The 21,806-nt window shown below is 41.2% G+C and overlaps 1 protein-coding gene across 1 annotated transcript in view; it reads left to right on the forward strand.

The window, feature by feature from the left end:
- LOC139348768 (5-hydroxytryptamine receptor 4) overlaps window positions 1–16,287 on the forward strand; it is a 44,233-nt gene extending 27,946 nt beyond the window's left edge. The window contains exon 7 of the mRNA XM_070989097.1: window positions 13,563–16,287. Within this exon, the coding sequence (XP_070845198.1) occupies window positions 13,563–13,656 (94 nt within the window). The 3' untranslated portion in view covers window positions 13,657–16,287. The remainder of the gene's footprint in view (window positions 1–13,562) is intronic.
- Window positions 16,288–21,806: the final 5,519 nt, after the last annotated feature.

Below are 21,806 nucleotides of genomic sequence, written 5' to 3' on the forward strand. Positions count from 1 at the left end.
TTTCCAAATGCCGGACTACTCTACGTCTTTCCCTGCTGATGTCATCAGCAGGTGGATAAAAACTGTATGCAATGATGATGATGATGATGATGAGTAAGGGTGCGATCACACCTGCAAACTGTCCAAACAATTCTGGGAATGTCAGCTTTGTTGCATTTTGTTGTGTTTGCTTTCTTTGGGTGCTCTGGCCTCATTTTTAGCCGACGAACATGACTCATAAGCAGTTTATTCACTGGACAAACTTTTGATAACCTGTCGCCCTGCCAGGTTAGACATTTTAGGAAGGAATGAGTTAAAAAAAATCAAGATGATGACTCTTTTTATTTCTGCTTAGCTTTTCAAGCATGAGCACCTGCTGCTAATCACGTTAGCGTCGAGCTTCTGCTACCCATAATCCACTGTGCGATTACTTTCTGTCGTCACGTGTTCATTCCTGAAGTTTTTGCTGCTGTTGCTTTTATAAGCTGCTGGAAACAGAACAACTGCAGAGATATGTGTATGTGTGTGTGTGTGTGTGTTTGTGTGTTCGGTGGAGTTGGAGCGTCTGTCACTCTGTAGGCTTACCTTGTTTTAGCTTCAGGTGAGTCACATACTTTACATTTCTCTGTCCGATCAAAAGAGAGAAAAATAACAGAGTCATGTCTGATTCAACAATATAAAGGCTCAGGTTAAACCTGACAGAAAGTCTGCCAGTCAGCTTGTGCGTTGTGCAGAGCTGATATTAAATCCGGGGATGAGGTTCAGGCATTCTTTCGGATTTGTTTGTTCATTTGCTTTCACCGTTCAGATCATGTGTTTTTACTTTAAACTCTGTCTGCAGAACATATTTCCCCCAAAGAAGCAATGAGTTTGGTTCAATTCATTCAGTCCAATTCAGTCGAGATCAGTTAAATTGCTTTCTAAACTGTTTGGACGCTGTGTTTTCAGTCAGAGCTTCAGTAGCCTCCCCCAGCATGCCGAGCATCGCATGTGACTTTACTGCCTCTCATTGCTTGATGAACTGTAAACTGTGTGTGTGTTGGAGATATCTTGAAGCCCTTTGCTGGAAGTGTTTTATGGATTGTAAAGTGTACGGTTAGATAAATGGTAGAGAGGAAATTGTTGTAAAAGTGATAGAAACTCAAGGAAGACAGAGAGGAAGAGAGGCTGGCTGAGGCAGAAATGATCTCTGTCAAACAAAGATGGATCTCTGTCTGTTTCACAGGTTATGAACTCACACACAAGTTCACACTTAGTCTAACAGGTATTTTGGTATCACAGGTGGGTGGCACGCTGCCAGTCTAACCTGAAACATAACTGGAAGAAGCCGCTGCTGCTGAAAAACTGATTCGGTTATATTTCCCTGTAATAGTGGCATTTCATGGTCGGGTTTAGCGTTTAGTTACAACAGTTGGCCTTGTTTCAGTACAAACGATACAGTCTTCAGTATGAAGACACACAAGCAGGCACTTGATAATATGTGGTGATCCCAGGCGCCTGCAGGTACTTCTCTCCATGCTGGCAGTCTGGCTCTTGAAATGCTCCCCATGGGATGAATCTCTGGTGACCCCCTGACTTTTCCCATTGCACCACAAGTTTGACATGTTTGTCTGAAGGACTGTCATGAAATTTCAAAATTTCGAACATTCGTGCCCCTCTCAAGATCAATTGTAATAACTTTCACTTTTTATCCGGCACAATCATCCGATCAAAATTTCAATAAGCGCAACAAAAACTACTGACGTTCCCATCAGTCTCTGCTGCCTTTAGTGCTAATTAGCAAATGTTAGCATGGTAACAAGCTAAACTAAGATGGTGAGGATGATAAGTATTATACCCAATCAACATCAGCATGTTATTTTGATTGCGATGCATTTAGCTCAAAGGGCTGCTGTGCTTAAGTATCACAGAGCTGCCAGCGTGCTGCAGACTCTTCTTGATCCCATGAAAAGGGCGTTAATTTGGTTGAGAATTACGGGACATGCCGGCATCTCAGCTACTGGTATTCAGCTCATCATGTTCATATGCAACAACTATAACAATTAGCTTTTGGACAAAAATATAAATGAAATCTAAAATTTTGAATAGTTGAGGGAGACGGCTGAGGAATGGAGGTGCTGGTTGTGAAGTGGGTCAGAAATCTACTCTCTGTGGGAAATAACAATTAAAGACATTTCTTCAAACACGCTGTTTTTCAGATGTCCTGCCATATCACATGTTCATTTTTTACATTGATTTTGTTAAAAGCAGCTGCTTATTACTGTCTTTTAAATGTAACCATCAGGCTGGCAATGGCATAAACACAACGTGATAACAGCATGATGGACTTATTAGACTGCAGCTGAGGCCAACCAGGGTCACTTCCCCTCGCAAATCTGATTAACATGTGTCACACATCCTTCATTACACCACCTCAGTACCAGCACATGCTCACCTTGCGGCTCATGTTCTCTTTTTTTTGTGTGTGTGTGTGCACTGCATTTACTCAGGGAAAGTTGTGTTTTAGCAACAGTGAGCATTTCACACTGTCACACATATTCACAGAGCTCAGTTTAGCCTCAGCCCTCTGCTGCCGCCCGCTGAGCCGCTCCACTCTGTGGTCACGCTGAAATCAGCGGAGCCACCGAGGAGAGAAAGCACTTCTTATTTACCGTCTTCCTCCAGATTCTCTCCTGTCTCTCTGCGATACTCTGTGTGCTGTAAGCCCTCCAGTGAACCAGACGTTTAAAGAGTTTTTTGTTAAAAAATAAATAAATAAATACTATTTGTATCCTTAGCAACAGCAAGCAGATAGGAGAAAATGAGCCTTTTCTCTTAACCCGTGGGTTAGTCATCAAATAGGTCACAGATTACACTCTAATGTACTTGAAAGATAAGACAGATCAGCGTCTGACGGGTTTAACAGTGAAAAGATAGATGCCTTTGTGGAAAACGTGTCCACGTGTTTGAAGCGAGAATGAAGACGGAGACTTTTAGGACATCTGAAATGTAAACAGCTAATTGCTTTAATGATGAATCATCATTCCATCAGTCTGTTGTTTTTCCCAGAATAGATGGTGGTGTTTTCAGCTGATGGTTAACTCAATATATCACATGGTGAAATCTCAATTATTCAGTTATGGCTGTTGGGAAAGTATACATGGCATTTTAAAAACAACTGAGCACTCTATAAACTGGTATTTTGAGGATTTTGAGTGTGTAATATGTTTGTGTTAAAGTCTGATTTATATCATCTGCAAAGGTTTTTTTAATTCATTAGCTTTTATTCCATCATGTTCCACTCAAGAGACAGCACACTGTGTACTTGGACTCTTGCAAAACATGCTAAAAGCCTTTTTTTTATAGCTTTTTTCCCACCTGTGGAACTTTTCAGGGACTGAGAACCAAACTGAAAATGCACTGCAAGTGCACTGAAACTTTTTGACGGGAGTTTTTTTTCCCTCAGCGATCCTGCTCTCCGTTGGCTTAATTTTGAGCAATTTGTACACGATCTGGCTGACCTGCAGAATCTTGCATTGATTTGGATGCCATCAGGAATTACTGGCAGGCAACCCTTCTGCAGAGAGCGTGGACGCGCGCTCAGATGGGACAATGGAAGTTGACACGCAGCTTGACGCTAATGGCCGCTGCTGGATCTGCCATCATCCATCGGCGCTGATGTTCTTCTTCTGCTGCTTTCCAGATGGACCTTGGCTGCAGACAGCTTCTGACTGTTTCAGCTTTTGCCAAAAGACTGAAGTGTGTTTTTCACACTTAAGTTATACTGGCTGACAAGGCGCTGTGTGTGTGCGTGTGTGTGTTAGTTTGATTGGCAGGAAGATAGTTGCAAGTTTTTTGTCTGAGTAGTGATCGGCTAGTAGTTCTGCAGGCGTTAGAGCTCGGTCCAACATTTTCTGGTGCAGCCAGATAAAACTCAGGGCTAGGCTGCTTGTCACTCACTTTACTTTATTTTAATTGAGTTTTATTAAATAAAAACAACCGCCACTCTCGGGTATAGATTGATATTGCGATTGGATTTCTGAATCGATGGGAAAGATCTCCGCTGGAGAAGCTTTGTGGTAAATACACAACGGCTACACGTGCATACACACGCATAGACTTCCATTTAAACCTTCAAAAAATAAGACCATACCTGCGTTTTTGTATGTTTTTGCTCATTAACTATAAATTGTGTAAACTTAGCAACTGCTGGCCATTTTTCTGGGTTTTTAGTTTAATGTCCTTTCTCTGAGGCAGCCAGCGTTCACATCAATATTAGAGGGCTACAGAAAATATGCATGATGTGCTTTAAAAACTGAAGATGTGTGCCAGAATGCTTTGGATTCGTACCGATCCAACTCTATTTCCCTCAAATTTAAGGTCTGTATAAGGCTTCCTCAGTGCAGGGAATTACTTGTAAGCTAATATGAGGCTGTCACTGGAACACAACTAGTTATTTTGTTAAGTGGAGACGACACATTAGGCTTGTTCATACTTTAATTACATTGCTCTCGAGATTAGTATAATGTAATTGTAAGCCACTATAAGATTATATTTCTAAGTTATTATTAATGCACAGCATTTGCCAACAATGACTACTTCTCATATAAAGACATAATTCATGTCATTACAACTGTGTTTTACTATATTGTCATTCACAGGAAGAGACATAATTATGACAAATACGTTAATATACACATAAATCTGCTCACAATTACATGATAGCAGGTTATAAACCATTTATTAGGTGTGTATGTAGCGCTTATAGATGCTAAATAATGGGACTTAAAGTATATCTGTAAGTGTCAGCCATGGTTCTGCCACTGAAGGCTGTGAAATGCTGCTGTATTGTATTCACTGTATCGCTTTAATTAGTTTTTTGATGTGTCACAGAAAGTTAGGTTTAGTGATTGAGCACAATTTCATCCAGCAAAAAAAAAAAAGGAAATAGTGTTGAAAAATGCAAATAGGAGACAAATAAGATCGTCTTCCTCTTGGATGCACAGTCACACACACGTATGCAAACACACAGACATACAACGTCTAAAATAGAAGCAGCTACTCACTATCAGGTGGTCCATCTCGGTGCAGGAAGTGAGTTGGTTTAACTTCAGCGGGATGGAGAGAGATCAGGACCCAAAGTCAGTCAGATGAAATCTTTTTTATTCTTCTCACAAAGCAAGCTCTGTTTGGAGAGAGGAAGGAATTTTCTTTGTTTTGTTAAAGCCGGTGCTTGCTATATGGTGGGAGTCAGCCCTGAAGCGGAGCGATATGGCCAAAATTAATATCACATTCAAGACTGATATATATAAGATATGCAGAACCACATTAAATAAATAAGCTGATCTCATTCCAGCGGACTGCAGAGCCCTATAAATATGTCTTAAACATTTTCAGTGAGTGATCAAATATGAAAGTCAACATAAAACATTTGCCAGCGTGTTCCTAATAAAAATAGCATCTTGTATATTAATGAAGACCGTGCTTAGTTACTCCTCATAAGATCTGCTGGGAGACGGTGTCAAGTCACTGCATAAAAACATTTCTTTGTTCTGGATGGCTGCTGCTGCATCATCCACAGCAAAACAGCAGAAAACCAAACACGAAAGGCTGATCATTTTCTGTCCACGCTCAAAAATGGGGCTGCAGGACACCAGTGTGGACGGATGGTGATGTGTGCAGTCTGTGGCTCAGTGTTAAAGTTTGTTTTGAAAGGCGCGTTTGTGGCCTCAACTTAAAATCCAAATGCATCTTTTGGCCATCTAAAAGCAGAGCGTTTGTCACTGTGTGGTCAGTATTTGTAATTTTCTGAGAAGCAAAGAAGCTCCAGTTGAGCGTCTCGGGTTTCTCAGAACATGTTTTGATGTCAGAAGATGACGTGGGTCTTGAACCAAACTCATTCTTCCTTCTGTCCTCAATAAAATGATATCAATCTCACGATGAGACCCTTTTATTTCTGTTTATGTTGGGATTTTTGGTTGTGTACTGTGCTCAGGGTGTCCACAGTTTTTAAGTTCTTTCATGCCCTGGATACTTTCATTCGCTTTGGTCCGAGGAAGAGAGACGAGAAATCTTCAATTTGGAATGAGCTGAGGTTTTGGAAAGAAAAGTCACCCTCTGAAATTAGGCAGGCCTGGACGAGAGCAGCAGATATCTAATGCATTTACCACAAGGAGCAAAACAAATTCATGGAGGAGGGAGGGATTGGCATTGTTTGTGTGGAGAAAGCAGTATAAGTGGAAATGTGGCTCTCTAAAAGGCTGCACCTCATGTTTCTGTGTTTCTCTGTATCCACAGTTCAGGTGTCCCTAAATGATAAAACTAGAGCCCAGCATACTTGGATTTTGGCACCCAAGATGCATCTTTCGACTCCCAGCTGTCTGTCCAGCATATTTGTTGCACTGGAGCCTCACTGGCCCAGATTCCAGGCTATCAGAATGAATTCACACTGCCAATTAGCCAAAGAACTTCCCTCGAGTGCCGGAGCTGTCCAAGCGAGGCTTCAGCCTGGATTTGTCGTTCCATTTATGCGCGTGTGCATGTGCACAAGTGTTGGAGTGTGGGTCAAAATAAATGTCTTGGTTGTTGTATTGAATAAAAATAGCATTTACTTTGACTACAGGTTGTATAATTCTGTGGGCAGCAAAACAAACTATTGGTTTTAATGTAAAAGTCTGTGATTTTCCTTCATTCTGTTAGCAACCGTGATCTGATTTTATGCTGCACACGGCATGAGCCTGCAGCCAGCAGGGCACAGTGCAACTGAACGCAGCTGAGAGGATTTACCTGCTGCATGGTCTCATAGGTGGACATCAGTAGATTGTTTAGAAAGAGCTAAAGCAGCTCCTCCAGTAATATCTGCTGCCTGATCGAGGGAGGCTCATCTGTTGCTGTCAGGCTAACACCGCCACTGCATCCACGCCAGCCTGCTCCTCACTGTTCCTGTGGGAAAACTCACCTAATCTCTCTTCCCCATCAGCGCTCCCTCCTCACTTCTTCAGCTCCCAAAAAGAGGAGATAAGAGTGAAATTTGATTATTTAATGTCCCCGAAAGATATTAGCACAAAATTAAAGGAACACAATCCTTTCCTCTATCTCGAGTCGATCTCTCTTCAGGTCACGTTACAGATTAGATGATGTTTTTCACACAAGTCGCTTGTTGCGCAGGACAGTGGGAAGGAAACAGGGAATTTTTGCATTTGGAGTGGCGCAGCCAGAGGAAATATGAGGGGGTGCATGGATGACTTTTAAAGGGATTTGACAGCAACCGCAGGATGCTACCTGAGATATTACCCTCATAACAGACATGCAAGCACACCGTACACAAAGACTGCTTAGATAATGTTGTCAATGGCGGAATGAAACAAAACACATTTACTGAAGTACTATACTTAAGTACAGTTTTCAGGTATTTGTACTTTACTTGACTATAGTTACTGTTACAGGTTCAAATTAAGAATACAAAATACAATCAACACATAAAATATTGATGAGACTTTATTGACCCGTAGTGAGAGTGTAGTAAAAAGCTACCTAGCAGTGTATATAGTGAAAACTATAGTAATAGAAAAGTAATAAAATATATTATTCTGAAATAGATCATTCTGCATACTGAGTACTTTTCTTTCTGTATGTATATTTTGATGCCAATATTTGCATTTCCAGTGTCGTATTCCTACTTTTCTTTCCACCACTGAAAGCTGCTGTGTTCAACATGTGTATTATTTCTCAGCATGATTATTTATAATGTTTAAATATACTTGAACCACGCATGAGTCCTAAGCAGGAGGACAGGTACTGAATGTGGCTTTGATACATTTACAAATGGCTCGGTTGTGATTGCAGCCTCAGAACAAAGACTTTTTAGTGTCAGGATTTCATGAGACCTTCAGGGAGTAGCATCCTTTATTAAATTCCCATAAAACTGGAAGTTAAGGGCTTGCGTCTTTTAATCAAAAACTTGTATTTTTTCCCCATTTTTTTCATTTAAAAGAAGACGAAACCGTTTTTGTTTGTCAAATATCCACATATAGCACAAGCAGCCCATCAGAAAACAATCAACGGCCTGAAGCAGTAGAAACGTCGCGGCCAACAAACACAAACGACTGCCTAAACAACAAATAAAACAATAAATATCGTTTCAGAAGCCTCATCTGAAATGCCTGCTGTCACTTAAAACCCGCTCTTTTTCCCAAAAGAGCTACAATCCCTTTAAAAATCAGATCAAGGAGTCCTCCTTTCTCACGATCTTCTTCCCGCGCATGTAGCTTTTTGATGTGTGTTTTCATCTGCTGTTTTAATTTGTCCGACTGGAGTTCAGCCACAGATCAAACTAACTGATGGATAACAGCAAATCTGGCTGCATACAGGCGCCAGATGCAGTTAAGGGCAGCAAGTTGAATACATGACCTGCACTGGTCTGTTTTTAACTGGCCTCAGAGCTGATTCTCAGGCATGTTTCCACTGAAAGGAGTTTGTGGATCAAAGAAATTAGAATAAACGAACACCTCAGATGTTACTGTTAGTCAGTCCTGGTTAATCTGGCAACACCTGTGGTGACTGTGGTAACAGCAAATGAGGTTTAATACGACAGCAAACAGTCCTCGAGCAGCTACTTTGTCAAAAGTAGGCTACAGGTAGAAGAGCAGCTGGTGCATCTGTTTACAGCCTAGCACACTCGCATTGCTTTAATAAGGAAGTCAGACAGTAATAATGGCAGCACAGATCTGATTTCACGCTGCACACGGCGGGAGTAATTTTCCACACAACAGCAGAGAGTAAACTTGGTTACCTTGCTGAGGATTTAGAGGTGTGCAGCCAAACACTGTGCTCCTATTTGTTGCATGACTCCATGCAATATATAAATATGATCCACTGTGACCAGAATGACCACATCGTGTTTTGTTAATACGTTTTTAACTAGAGACAAAAGGACACAAAGACTGCCTAAGTACTGTACAAAGTACTGTATGATCAAGGACTTCTTGAGGTTTTTTTTAAAAACTATCTTGCGTTATACCACCATAATCTGCTGACCCCTCACTGCTCTTAACTGGCTGGTAGGGGCTGCAGGTGACCAACAGCTGCTTTCAACGGGGACACTTTTAGTACTTTTAAGGTTACAGACAGAACAACTTCAGTGCTACAAAGCTCAGATTTTCATCTTTTCAGCAGTATTCTCGATTTTACTATATGTATTGTTTCACCCCACGTTTCGACAGTTTAATGCTTTGAATGTGAAGCCGCACCAGTAGGAGAGGTTGGGATAGCATGAACAGTAACTAGTACTCTGGCACAGCTGTGGGAGAGTGGAGAGACCGTGAGGCTGATATCATTAGCTGGGTTGCCATCCAAATGTATCACAAATTTGTAGCAAATTTTGAGAAAATCAGCTTTAAAAGACAATACGTGTGAACACTTGTTTCCACCCATTACTGCTATTTGACGGCTATGAGGGTGAGGCCGGATCACAGGCTGCATCATTTCCTGTCAACCCCATATGGGATTGAAGGTAGTTTGAGTCCAGCACAGGAATGACAGAACCCGCCACTCAGCCACAAAGAAAACCATTACATAAAGAGGGAATAATAAAAAAAGAAGAAGGAAGAAACGCGGTCCATAAATAGTGTCAAAAATGGGGTTTCGTGCCATGAAAATTTCAGTGTACATGAGCTGTGCTGTCATCACCCCTGCAGTTCAGTTCAGGTTCAGTTGCTGCTGAGAATCAGAATAGAAACAGAGACATATTTGAAGATTCCCACGAGAGAAATTAGTAAAATCCCACAAGTCGTTTCTGTTTTCTCTCTTTGCGACCACGCAGGAGGCTCCACTGTTTCCCTACACATTTATGTTTGGAACTGACAGCGGACACGGCCTCACAAAGCCTTTTACTGCCCTGAAACTAAACAAAAGGATGGACAGTTACCAAAGTGCACATGTGTTGGAAGAGAAATCCCTCTCACCTCATCCTTTTTCTCCTTTTCTCTCAGTTGGACTGTGAAAAAAACAGAAAGCGAGACAGATTAGAGGAGACACAGGAAGGAAAACTCTGCTGGGAGTCAACTCTGAGCTCTCTCTGGACAGAGCGTTAGCCCTGCGATTTCCTCATCAAACTCACATTAGAAGATCTGATTTGACTTTTGGGAAAGTTCCAACACACCCCTCCTTTTATGTTCTATTATTATGAGGAAAAATGCTATTTGTTTTACGACACTTGCCAAATTCAAGCTACACCTCTTGCGGTTAAAAGCTGTCGAGGGGAGATATGTGCAGTGCATTGGACTCATATGTTTAATGTGTATGTGTTAGAAATGTCATCTTTCATCTGAGTCATATGCGCAGTCAAAACATCTGCTTCAGCCTTACGGATAAGATTTAAGGATAATATGCTCGTGTTTTGCTCGTGAACAATACCGTATATGTAAGTCCAGGAAAGTGATCTGTATCTCAACTGTATGTGAATTCATTTGTGGTAAGTATAAGTAAATAAGTATAAACATCTTTTATCAGTGGTATATTGGTGTTTTACTCAAACTGTACATGTGAATTTAACTGTGAATCAATCTTAAATCCAAAATGCCCCCAGATGTTGAGGAAAGCATTCATTTAATGATGCTAAATGTAAGCATGAATTTGTTTATGGTTGAATTAAAGCGGTTTTCATCTTCATCCCTGCAAAGAAGTTCCATGTAGTTTTCACATAATGCTGTCCAGACTCGGAGCTCTGGGATAAGGAAGGGTTTTGCTTCGTAAAGAGCAGGAGATGAGGGGAAAAAGGATTTCGCAGAAGGGTCTATTTAAGGAATTCTGCATGACAATTCGATTAAAAGAAACTAAATAAACATCTAATCTTCTTGAGGGCAGCAGGGGCAGCTGTTGCTGGCAGTGGTTTGTTGCTGGGAGAGAAGCTGCCAATATTGTTTTCAGACTACTTATTCAAGCTGAAGTGTGTTTATGCAGAGAGTATGCAGGATGAACCCAGGATACTATGGATGTGAGGGGGTTAAACAAATATGAAGACATTTTTCAGGTATGCACGGACAACGTGCTCTGAACCCCGTGATTGATACACTTTCTCCGAGTCAAATCTAAACATGCAGGCATCACATTGTTTCAATCAGCTAAATACACTCTTTTCATTGGCGCGCGGCTGACGCTGTGCGTTTCGTAGGAGACATAATTCTTCTACATTTTTCAGCACGATTTTTCAGCAGTAAAACATGCTTGTGAAAAATGTTCATATTTAGCGTCTTTCATTTGTTTTCCCTGCAAGATTTACTCCTGGGAGCTGAGAGCACTTAGCAAAGGTCAAGGAAAGATTGTGGTCTTGGTTCAGTGTTGACTCTTTTTCACGACTCATTTAGGTCTGACCCTCACCATGAGTTGAAGCATCCAAAGCCAAACCACACCTGGGATACAGGATGCTACGTACCTGGACTCTCATGTCACAGTCTTGTGCTTTTTACATCCAACCATTCACCCTCTCTTGTTTGTCAGATGAGTCGCGTGAGATAAACTCAGATAAGTGGTTTTGTGACTGAGGTTTTGGACCTCACACTCTCATTCTATCTTTATTTAGAATCTATGCGCCCGTTTCCTCCAAATTTCCTCCTCCGTGTTTCCGGGTGGTGTTGTCTGATACTGATCCTTCCCCTAGTGGCTGTTCTCATGCATGACTGTGTGACAGACAGACAGACAGAGGGACAGACAAAGCTGTGTTTGGACAGTAAACAGACTCGCTGTACAGAAAACACACAAAGCAGAGGAGCAGAAGTTAGAGAACATTTCTGTTTATATTCCCCCCGTCGCCTCCTCACCCTGGACATGCCTCCACAAGGGACTGTGTGTGGGTGTGTGTGTGGTCACTGTAGTGAAAGGTCTGATAAGAGTTAATCACAGGGACTTACCAAAAGGAATCCACCCGGACTTCCGCTCAGGTGTGTGTGTGTGTGTGTGTGTGTGTGTGTGTGTGTGTGTGTGTGTGTGTGTGTGTGTGTGTGTGTGTTTTTTGGTGCTGTTGTCCTTTGCTTATGATGTCATATAGTCTTCACGCAGATGGGACACCTCAGGATACATTTGGGGTTCAATTTGTGCTTGGATTGAATCTCTTACCAGAACACTGATCTGGTTAACACCGAAAAACATGTTGGAGTGAATGGAAGATTTAAACCACAGCGTTTTAACCCTCTGCACATTTCCCAAAATGACCCTTGTCACTTTGATACTAAGAGTGGTGCACAAATGAATTACACAGCACCGCTGTCTCTGACGATACGTTCAGCATTTTAAAGGTACTAGGTGCAGAACTCTTATGTGATTACAGCATATTTGAAATGATTCTCATTGTGTTCATTTCTGTTTTTAGAGAAATGTGAATGTCAGCCGAACAAGATTTCCAGCTGGGGTGAAGGAGCTCTTTAAGTAGATGTGTGTGCTGAAATAAGTGGCATCACACTCCTGTGGCTTGCTTTTGTGTTTTCTGCACAATCTGCGAGAAACGACGAGTCTATAGTTGTCTATAGACAACACTGTGTACATACAGTACTGCATTTGGTCACAGTATTTAGTGCCTGTGTGCTTGCAGTACTTGGAAAAGCTCAAACTGTCATGGCTGTAAAGCTACCAGAACATCATGAACAAGCATCTATTCGGATTCTAAACAAATAAATGCTGCTGCTGTTTTCTTGAGCTCAGTCCTCAACCAGTGAAAACATACAGTACATAATAAATCACAAATTTTTTTCCTTTTTGCTATGATAACTATTTTTATATTTATATTCTATTAAGGTTGTACTTACTAAATAAACCGTCACTGCAGAAACAAATATTAAAATGTCCTTTTGCCATTTTAAACAACCTTTTTTTTTTTCTTCCTCCCTCTCTGCAGAGGACTTTGCTGCTGACTTTAAGAAAAATGTGGACAGTGGTTCCCACTCGCTCTTTGTTCATTTCCCATGCCTCTTTCCTCTTGTATTCCCACTGGCTCTGCCACAGAAACTCTTCTCTGCCAGCAGAGCGATCACACAACCGCGTCTGCCTTGACTTTAACCTTTCCTCCCAACTATTTCTTGCAATACCAATCAAATCAGTTTGTTTTTTTATATAACCGCTTAAGGCGGACTTTGAGAGAGTTTGAGGCTGCTGATAGATGTCCTGACATCAGCGACATTTGAGTATAAAGTCAGTTACTGTTGCGACTGGTTATGGTGTGACACCCTGTTCTGTGCTGCACTGTGAGAACACCTGAGCTGACGTAGGGCACATTAGGAAGTGTTAGACAAGGTGTGCAGCCGGCCGCCTGCAGCTCTTCATCTAACAGCTCACTGTTGCTTCTGCTTCTTGTTCCCTTACTCCCTGCAATATTTAAAAAGGGTCTGCTGTCGAAAAATGCCCAAAATGGCTTTTGTCTTCAACAAGAATCACAGACAGCACTAACTTTGCATGACTTAGTTGCATTTTTAGTGGCTGCTTCACAATAAAAGTGAGCTGAAGGTGGCAATAAGAAATGCTTAGTTTGCATTAGCACTAACTTCCAGTAGGAGAGTGAACAGTGAGGCTTATATAGAACTTTCTAAGTTCACTAAAGAGGTCTGTCTTTCTTTCAGATTGTCCTTCCTGCCAAACCGGAGCCACAGTGACAACGGACGGACAATACTAGCCAACGAGCAGGAGTCCCAGGACTCTCTTGGACCACTATGAAGAGGACTTGACAGAGCTGCGACATGATCAGCTGATGAGGATGGTTTAGAGACAAACACGTCTTGGCCTCTGTGATCTAAACCGTCTGCTGTGACCTGTTCATGAGGATGTTGTCTTACCTGGGTGTTCACTCTATGATCCAGCATCATCATCACTGACTTTTTTTTACACATATCTTGATGCTGTTCGGGGTAATCTAAAGGTTAGAGGCACTGTTGCTGGGCATCAGACAAGTGAGGAAACTCAAACGTGATTCTTGGTGTCTCTAAATGGGAAAAGAAATCGCATATTGGTGCAGAATTCATGTACTGGTTGTAGAGTACTTGTGTCCATGGACTGAAACACACTGCCAATATGTTTCCAGGTCTCTTGCCATTCTAAATCCCTAGAGGCCTCTTCTACCCTTTAACCCCTATGATGACTTTCCATCATATCGTAGAACTGGCATCTTCTGGTGCCAAGTTGTGAATAAGAATTGAGTTTAGCAAGACTAAAGTTCAGTTTATTGTACAGCAGTTTGTATTCTTGCTTTTTACCAGCATGGCACTCTGAGACTGCGAGATGTAATGTCAGAAGTGGATGTTTTAACCCCTATCCTTCAATTCATATTCAGTTTTGAAGCTGAGGATGTTGAATTAGGAACTAATTACTGTGATACAGCATCATAAAAACTCTTCTATCATTCACCATTGTGATGAAGCACTTGCCTAAACGTGTCATGGTACATAAAATCTTGTTGCACTTACCTTCATGGGTTGGAAGTTTCTCCTCTGTTGCCTCTGACCACACCCAACAGTGATGTTACGCTGGTCTTGTAGTGCAGCTCTACATCACCGCAGCAAGGCGGAAGACTCTTCACAGACATCATCATCATCATCATCCTGCAAGAAGTGATAGTGGCATATGTAGGAATTTACTGTTAAATGAATAAGACATGCTTTCAGAGCACCGAGCATACAAACATACATAACTCAAACAGACACGCTCCCATACAGTACATGCACCGCATCTCAAAAAGTAAAAGTTTCAGGAATCTGAGAAAACAAAGTGTCTGGTTTGATTGAAAGCTTGTTAAATGAGCAGAATGTCTCCAACTGCAGGTAATGTGTTCTGTGCATGAAAAAATATCCCCATCCATGATAGACTTCTATGAAACATGAAGTTTTACACATGACCAAATGTATGTTAAAGCTTAGCAGCTACAGATGAAAGTTTCTTGTTGGTCTCACACTAAGGAAACTGAACCTGCAGCTTGAGCGAAGCAGCTGGAAACCACCATGACAAGGCTGAGAGACAAGACAAGCTGTGCAGGGAGCCATCCTGCACATGGACACCTGAGATCCTACGTCACATTTTCATTTTAGCCCAGAGTTTGGCCTTAGAGCACATGAAAATCTGGGTTAACATCGAGTATTTCTCAATAACATTCAGTATTCACAGTGCAGTGAGCAACAACAAGGCAAGGTATTTCTAAGGGAGTTCTGCCCACAAAACCAGTAAGAAGAGCGCAGAGAAAAACTTTTTTTAATCATATCACTCGGTCATTATGGAATGCATGAATAGCAGGTGGTGGTTTTGGTCTTTTCACAAGGTTTGTTGACAATAAGAAAATATTCCCAGATTTAAGAACTGTACAACTACTTTACTTTTCTCACATTGAGGGCTTGAAGAATGTGTTTAATAACAAAAAACAAATTATAAACTGACTGGCGCTGACATTCTTCTGTTAACCATTTTACATCTTTTTTCCTTCAACCACCAACTTCAGTATCTTCTTCCTGCTACATTGTCCAGCTGATGCTTCTGAGACATAATCCTTTCATGGTGGAAAACTAAACCACCACCAACACCAACTTTTAAAGAGAGTTACAAAAATCGAACAAATGAAAACGAGTTAAATTCGCAGTGACACATGTTTGTCAGCACAAGTCCTGAAAAAGAGGTTTGTCTGTGTCTTTGAGTTGATGATTTGACGGTTTTAAAGCTGCATTGTGCAACTTTTGACCACTAGAGGGCAGAAAAGTTCTGTTCAGGCTAGCTGAAGAAGTCCAATATTTGCTCGCTTCTATGCTTTGATTTGGTCTCTATTTTCTTTGCCATCCACTCAGTTTGGCCCTCTGCAGTTTTGTGTTGGGCATGTAGCATACTCTCACGAGGGAGTCTGTGAGAGCCAGGGCTTGGAAAACCCAAATATAATGAGTAAAAAGTGGCCAAAAGCAGGTACATGCAGTGTTGGCTGTTTCTCAATGACTTTGGCAGCACTAGTCACTAGTGATTTGATTCAAAGGTAGATTCAAGAATATAACACAGGCTCAACTCTCCTCTGGTGTTTGATGCTTAGTTTACAGATCTGAACTCTGTCTGTCGCAGTCTCTCTGCCTATCACAACACATTCAGGAGATTGACACATCGAGGTGTGAAACCGACTCGGCCGCCTACAGTCATCGCTGAGATCTGCATTTTTGTTTCAGACTCTTTCTGCATCTCTGCCTCAGAAAAACAAGTTGCACAACCATACTCCAGCTTCAAAGATGAGGCGCTAAATGACTGACTGAGCTTTTAATAGTCCACTGTGCCCTGTATTTCATCTTTATTGTGTGTGATGACGAATAAACACAGAATCTGACAATGATTTGGTGCAAACAGATTCCTCTCTGGGCCGGAGATTTTAGCTTCTAACCTGCAGGATAAACAGACCCAAGATGACAAACATATTTCAGACCCAGCATCAGTGGCATGTTAGTTCAGAGTCAGTAGTGTAGTTATGGCTCATTACACCTGCATGAATTTATTTATTTGGCTACTTGTCTTACATTACAGGAGTGGTTTATTTACACACCCAGCACTGAATCATTTGGACTTGTGTTTCTGTACACTTGAAGAAAGGAAATCCAATATTCACTCTCCTTTCAGCTCTGTTTTGCTTTCCATCAACTCCTCTGGCTGGTGTCTGGCTCTATAACTGTCAAATGCTCCACTACATTCACCAGCTAGTTATTCTGATTTTGTCTGTCGTTTGGTGCTGGGCATGTAGTGCACAGTGAGTTTCTTTGAGCTTTTTCTCTGAAAACAGGTGCCTGTTGCAGCTGAAAATGGTGCTGATGAGAGCAGTGAGAGTGAACCAAAACAGTAAAACTAAAACAATGATGGTAAAATGATGCAAAAAGCTGTGGGAAACACATAATTCTCTGTGGGTTCATGCTATGAGGGAGTCCTCTTGCATTATACATAGTCACTTGATCTATTGTTTGTATGAAAATATTTCTGAGAGCATCTTTAAAGGTCGTTTTTTTGTTCAATTTTGTCTTTTGGCAGTTTTAGCCAGGCCTTCAACAGAAGATGAGGACATCGAAACCATCTCCATGTCACTTAAAACCAGAATGTGGTAAGCTCTGTAGAGTTTCATGCTGTTTAAAGGACATTACAATCATTCTTTCTTCTACAGGGATGCTTTGTTTAAATAAGCTCTTTAGCTGCACAAGCTGAGATTGGTGCATTAGTGTACAGTTTGAGAAAAACAAGAAAAAATTGTGTTTAATCATTGACTTTACACTCCCTGAAGTTACAAAAACATGATTTTAATTTGCACAACAAAAACATTGTCTCATTTCCTTCTTACGTATCTTACGTATCGTATCATGACCCACAAAACTCACTTTTCGATCACCTGAAGGGGCCTGATCTTGGAGAACCGCTGCCCAGTGCCTGTCAAATATGGTGAACTCTCACATCTTCTCAACTGATTTTTTTTAAAGCAAATACCTTTCTCACCATTTTAGGCAGGTCGATAACTATTTCAGTCTTGTGTTGATGATTTACTCATCATTGCTTGAGCTCTGTGATGTTCTCCTGTCTTCAGTAAAACAACATGAGCATCCAGCAGTTTTATTCAGTGCGGGCCTGAAACACATCTTATCAAGCCTTTATTACTGTTGGCGGTGGCAGGCGGCACTTAAAAACAAAGCCCCTCATCAGCAAGCCTATTTGGCAACAGCAAATATGATTATCCCCACTCATTCCCTCCGCCTCTGAAAACAATCTTTGAGCTGATTTGCTGGATTGATTGGTGCTGACCCCCAAGTCTGTTGGCCATTAACCAATTACGGAAAACTCCAGAGTTGGAATTCATTATTCTGTGAGCCCTCTCAACATTCACTGACTCCAGCACAATCTCTCTGGGCTTACGTACTGCCGAAAGCATGAAGATCTCAAGGCTTTGACTCATAACACAGCAGTGCCACAGCTGGACCAGAGTTCTAAGATTAGTCTGCAGTTAACACAGAAACACAAAATTATTTTTAACTCCATAAGACACAGATAAAGTATTTTTCCTTCTATGGGCTGCGAGAAATTAGTCGTGTAAGTTTTTGTTCTTGTGTGAATCCAGCCTAATCTGCTTCTCTAACATAAACGTCCATTGAAAAAACAATTTGCTCTTGGGTTTAAAATGTGATTTTTTTTTTTTTTTGATAAAGCCTTTGAGGGGGATTTAATGCTTATCTCCTTCCATGTGGAGGTAAGAGGTCAGCCTCACCTCAAAGCAATAACTCTGGGCCTAACTGCATTTGGGATGGTTCCTGTAGAAAAGCTCGGAAAGTTAGAAAGAGTCTTTTCCCATGTAAAATGTGAAAAAAGTTTCAAAACACTTCTGATGAATTATAATTCTCACCCTTGCGTTGCTCGTCCAATTAAAACCCCTTTCACACTGAACAAAAAACACACAAACACAAACAATCAGCATTTATTCCTGGCTCAGAAATATGACACCCAGGCAAACGCATAAATTTTTGCCCCTTTTCTGGTGATGCACTGCAGTTCCGGACGTTGGGACCTAAAGAGAGACTGAGATAAAAGATCTGAAATAGTAATTGTGGTAACACTGTCAGCAGCAGCCCGACAAAAATAAATGAAATGTGAAACCAGCATCTCTATCAACACTCAACTCAACATGAAAGACCATAGAATGAAGAACAAAACAAGACAGAGAAGCCCGCACAGGTGAGTATTTACCTGAGCCACAGGCCTGGTTATATTGGTTAACACATTAAGACACAACAAAGCCAATGAAATAAGTCCTGTGGGATGAGCTCTGAGACTCACACCTGGTTTACAAAAACTGTGGTGCCATCCTGACAGTCAGAATCTTCAAGCATTAAAGCTGTTTTTTATGTAAAGAAATAATGTAATGAGCCCACAGCACTGACCCTGAGTGTGCATGCGTGTGTTCATTTATCAGACTGTGGAAAGAAAGAAGCGGCATCAGCAGCTCCAACATCCTCCCTGCTCCTCTCATTACCACCACTAGATGTGGCTGCAACACCAGCAACTAAATTTGACTGTTGCAGTTAAAAGCTCTGCTGATGTGTTCAGAATGGGATTTTATAGTGTGGACAAAAGGTTTAAGCAGAGGGCCTGTTGATCTGAACGTGTTGACATATCACAGCAGGAAAAGCACAGATGTAAATGATACAATTAACGATGGCTAAATTAAAGGAAATCATGCTATCATGGTTTACTGGGACACTTATAGATCAGAGCCATTAGTAATATTACTACACTATTCTGCTAGTGCAAAAGGTGAAAGCTCATTTATTTATTGCTGTTATTGTAGCATTGTTTTATCATTTTTGCAGGTTTTATTGCTGATTTTATCCTCTGGGTTTTCCCCACTGAATCATTTTATTGTTAAAAACTTGGAAACATTGCTGTCCTCACTGACATCCATCAGCGCTGACAGATTTCTGATTTCAGGTCATGTAAGTGACTTGTCCACGTGCACATGGGTATTTTCTAAAATGGGGTTTTTCCTCTTTCATTCTCAAAACCAAAAAAAAAAAAAAAAAAAACATTTTAAAAAATCCTGTCCGCACACAGAGGCACTGTTTTGTTTTTATTTGTTTTTGGTTTTTTTTTCATCTCTGTGCCTATGAAAACACAAAAACACAATTCAAGTAATGTGAAAAGCACATCAAACCATCAGGTGGTGATATAACCCTAAAGCCATGCTGGCCAATCAGAGGCCTGAAAAAAAGTTCTTAACGGCTCTCACCTGCAACTAGAGGTCGGATTGCTAAATTATAAACGTCCTGTTACAAGTCCTACTCTATGTTCTTATGTTCTTACTTTTTGTTCTCAGGGACGATGTTGTGTAACAACTGTACTACGCCTCCTGGATCAGCCCGCAGTAGGAGTCGGTTATATTCGAGGTGTTCGTGTAGGTAACAACTTCACATTTCGCGTGCATGACCTTTTCCTCTGTTGCTGCTAATCCTCCTTAAACATTCACGTTCCTCACAGTGGTTCCTCAACTCAGAAAGTTAATAAATAGAAAGAATAAACTACTCTTGCTCAGTGTTTGTTTTGGGACCCGTGTAACCCTTGAGAAATGTTGGAGGAGGATAAATGGTGGCATGTCATGGGGTTATCAGGATGTCACTTTAAAATTTAAAGGTCCTCTCTGACAGTCATCTTTCAAGTCTTCACCGCACATGGCAGGTTACACACATTGTTTTCTTTAATGGCTAAACCCCTGCTACACTCACAGATAAGCCTACATGTGAAATCTCTCTATGAAATGTGAAAGTGCAAAGCTTTAAAACAGAAAAATACAAACCTAATTCATAGAAATCTCTTGGAATTATAGTGTAAACCCTTGTCTTACCAGCTACCAACCCTTTCAACTTTTACCAGAAAAGGCCATTTTATCATTGATAATTGGTGCATAAATGTGGTACTTAACATAGAGCAAGTGTCTCTGAAGTCTCCTAACTTTTTCTGGCTGCTGTTTGCTGCTGTGCAGGTAACATACAGCTTGATAACAGCTACCTGTAACAGCACTGGTCAGAGTGGTGAGAGAGAACCAGAACAATAAAGCTGTGGGCCAGTAAACCTAAACAATGAGCTGAAAGACAATAAAAAAATGTCATATAACTGAGGGAAAATGCAAAGTGATACTTATCTGTGGGGCTGCCTGTATGAGCCTTTCATCTTACACAAAGTCATTTTGATTCATTGTTCACATAAAAACATTGGTTACAGCAGCCACTTATGTAACCACTTATGTACATGAAGTATTATTGGAGAATTTGTGGTTACTGCAGCTTTGAGCAAAAATCACAGGTTAATACATTACCAGCAGTCAGGATCTAATGTCTTTATAACAAAACAGACATGCATGAGTGGAAAGTTGCTGAAAGTCAGTAATATATATCCGAAACTGGCCTGAGGAAGCTTCCATTTTTTCCAGCAATTTACCACCATCTCATTGTATCTTATCTTATCTTTCCATCTTATAAGATAAGAAATCTGCTGTTTTATTCTGCTTGATTGTATAACTCAAGTCATCCTCAAACCTTGACCTTTCTCTTCGACCCTCTCATGCATATCATCCTGCTGTTAAATTCAGCTCAATTCCTGCTCACGGATTTATGTTTGATTTGCTTGAATCCCACTTGCCTGCTCAGTTCTTAAGGACAACTGACAATCTGAAAATCAAGTCTTTGAATAAACCAGTGAGGCCACTTCTGCTCATAAGGAAAAAGATTGGTTCGTGAACGCACCAGTATAACATGGTCCTTGTTCTCATCTGGTGGTGCACAGCAAGAGGTTGCTCAAATGATGTACCAACAACAACAAAGACAACAGAGTTGGTGTGGAAAGCTGAGGCCTGCATTGTGGAGTGATGACCTAACAGTTAGGGATGCAGACCTGCTCCCGCAAGATCACTGGTTCAAGATAAACCTATATGCTGTATCATGCTTTGTGTACGCAGGAAATCCAGAAATATATCATGAGAATTGTTGATGATCAAGTGGAAAAACTCATCAAGAAGGCCAGCTCTGTCCTGGGATGCCCTCAGGAACCGGTGGAGGAGGTGGGGGAAAGGAGGATGACAGCCAAGCTGTCCTCCATGACAGACAATGACTCCCACCCCTCCAACACACACTCACTGCACTGAGGAGCTCCATCAGTGACAGGATGCTACATCCAAAGTGTGTGAAGGAGCGGCATCGCAGGTCTTTCCTTCCTGCAGCCATCAGACTTTACAATAGAAACTGCTCCAAGTAGGCGGTACAATAATCTGCATAACATTCTGTGCAATCTGTGCAATAACCTGGGCAATAATCTGTGCAATATTTCAGTACATAAAA

Source organism: Chaetodon trifascialis, chromosome 20 (genome assembly GCF_039877785.1).
Source record: "Chaetodon trifascialis isolate fChaTrf1 chromosome 20, fChaTrf1.hap1, whole genome shotgun sequence".
Lineage (NCBI taxonomy): Eukaryota > Metazoa > Chordata > Actinopteri > Chaetodontiformes > Chaetodontidae > Chaetodon > Chaetodon trifascialis.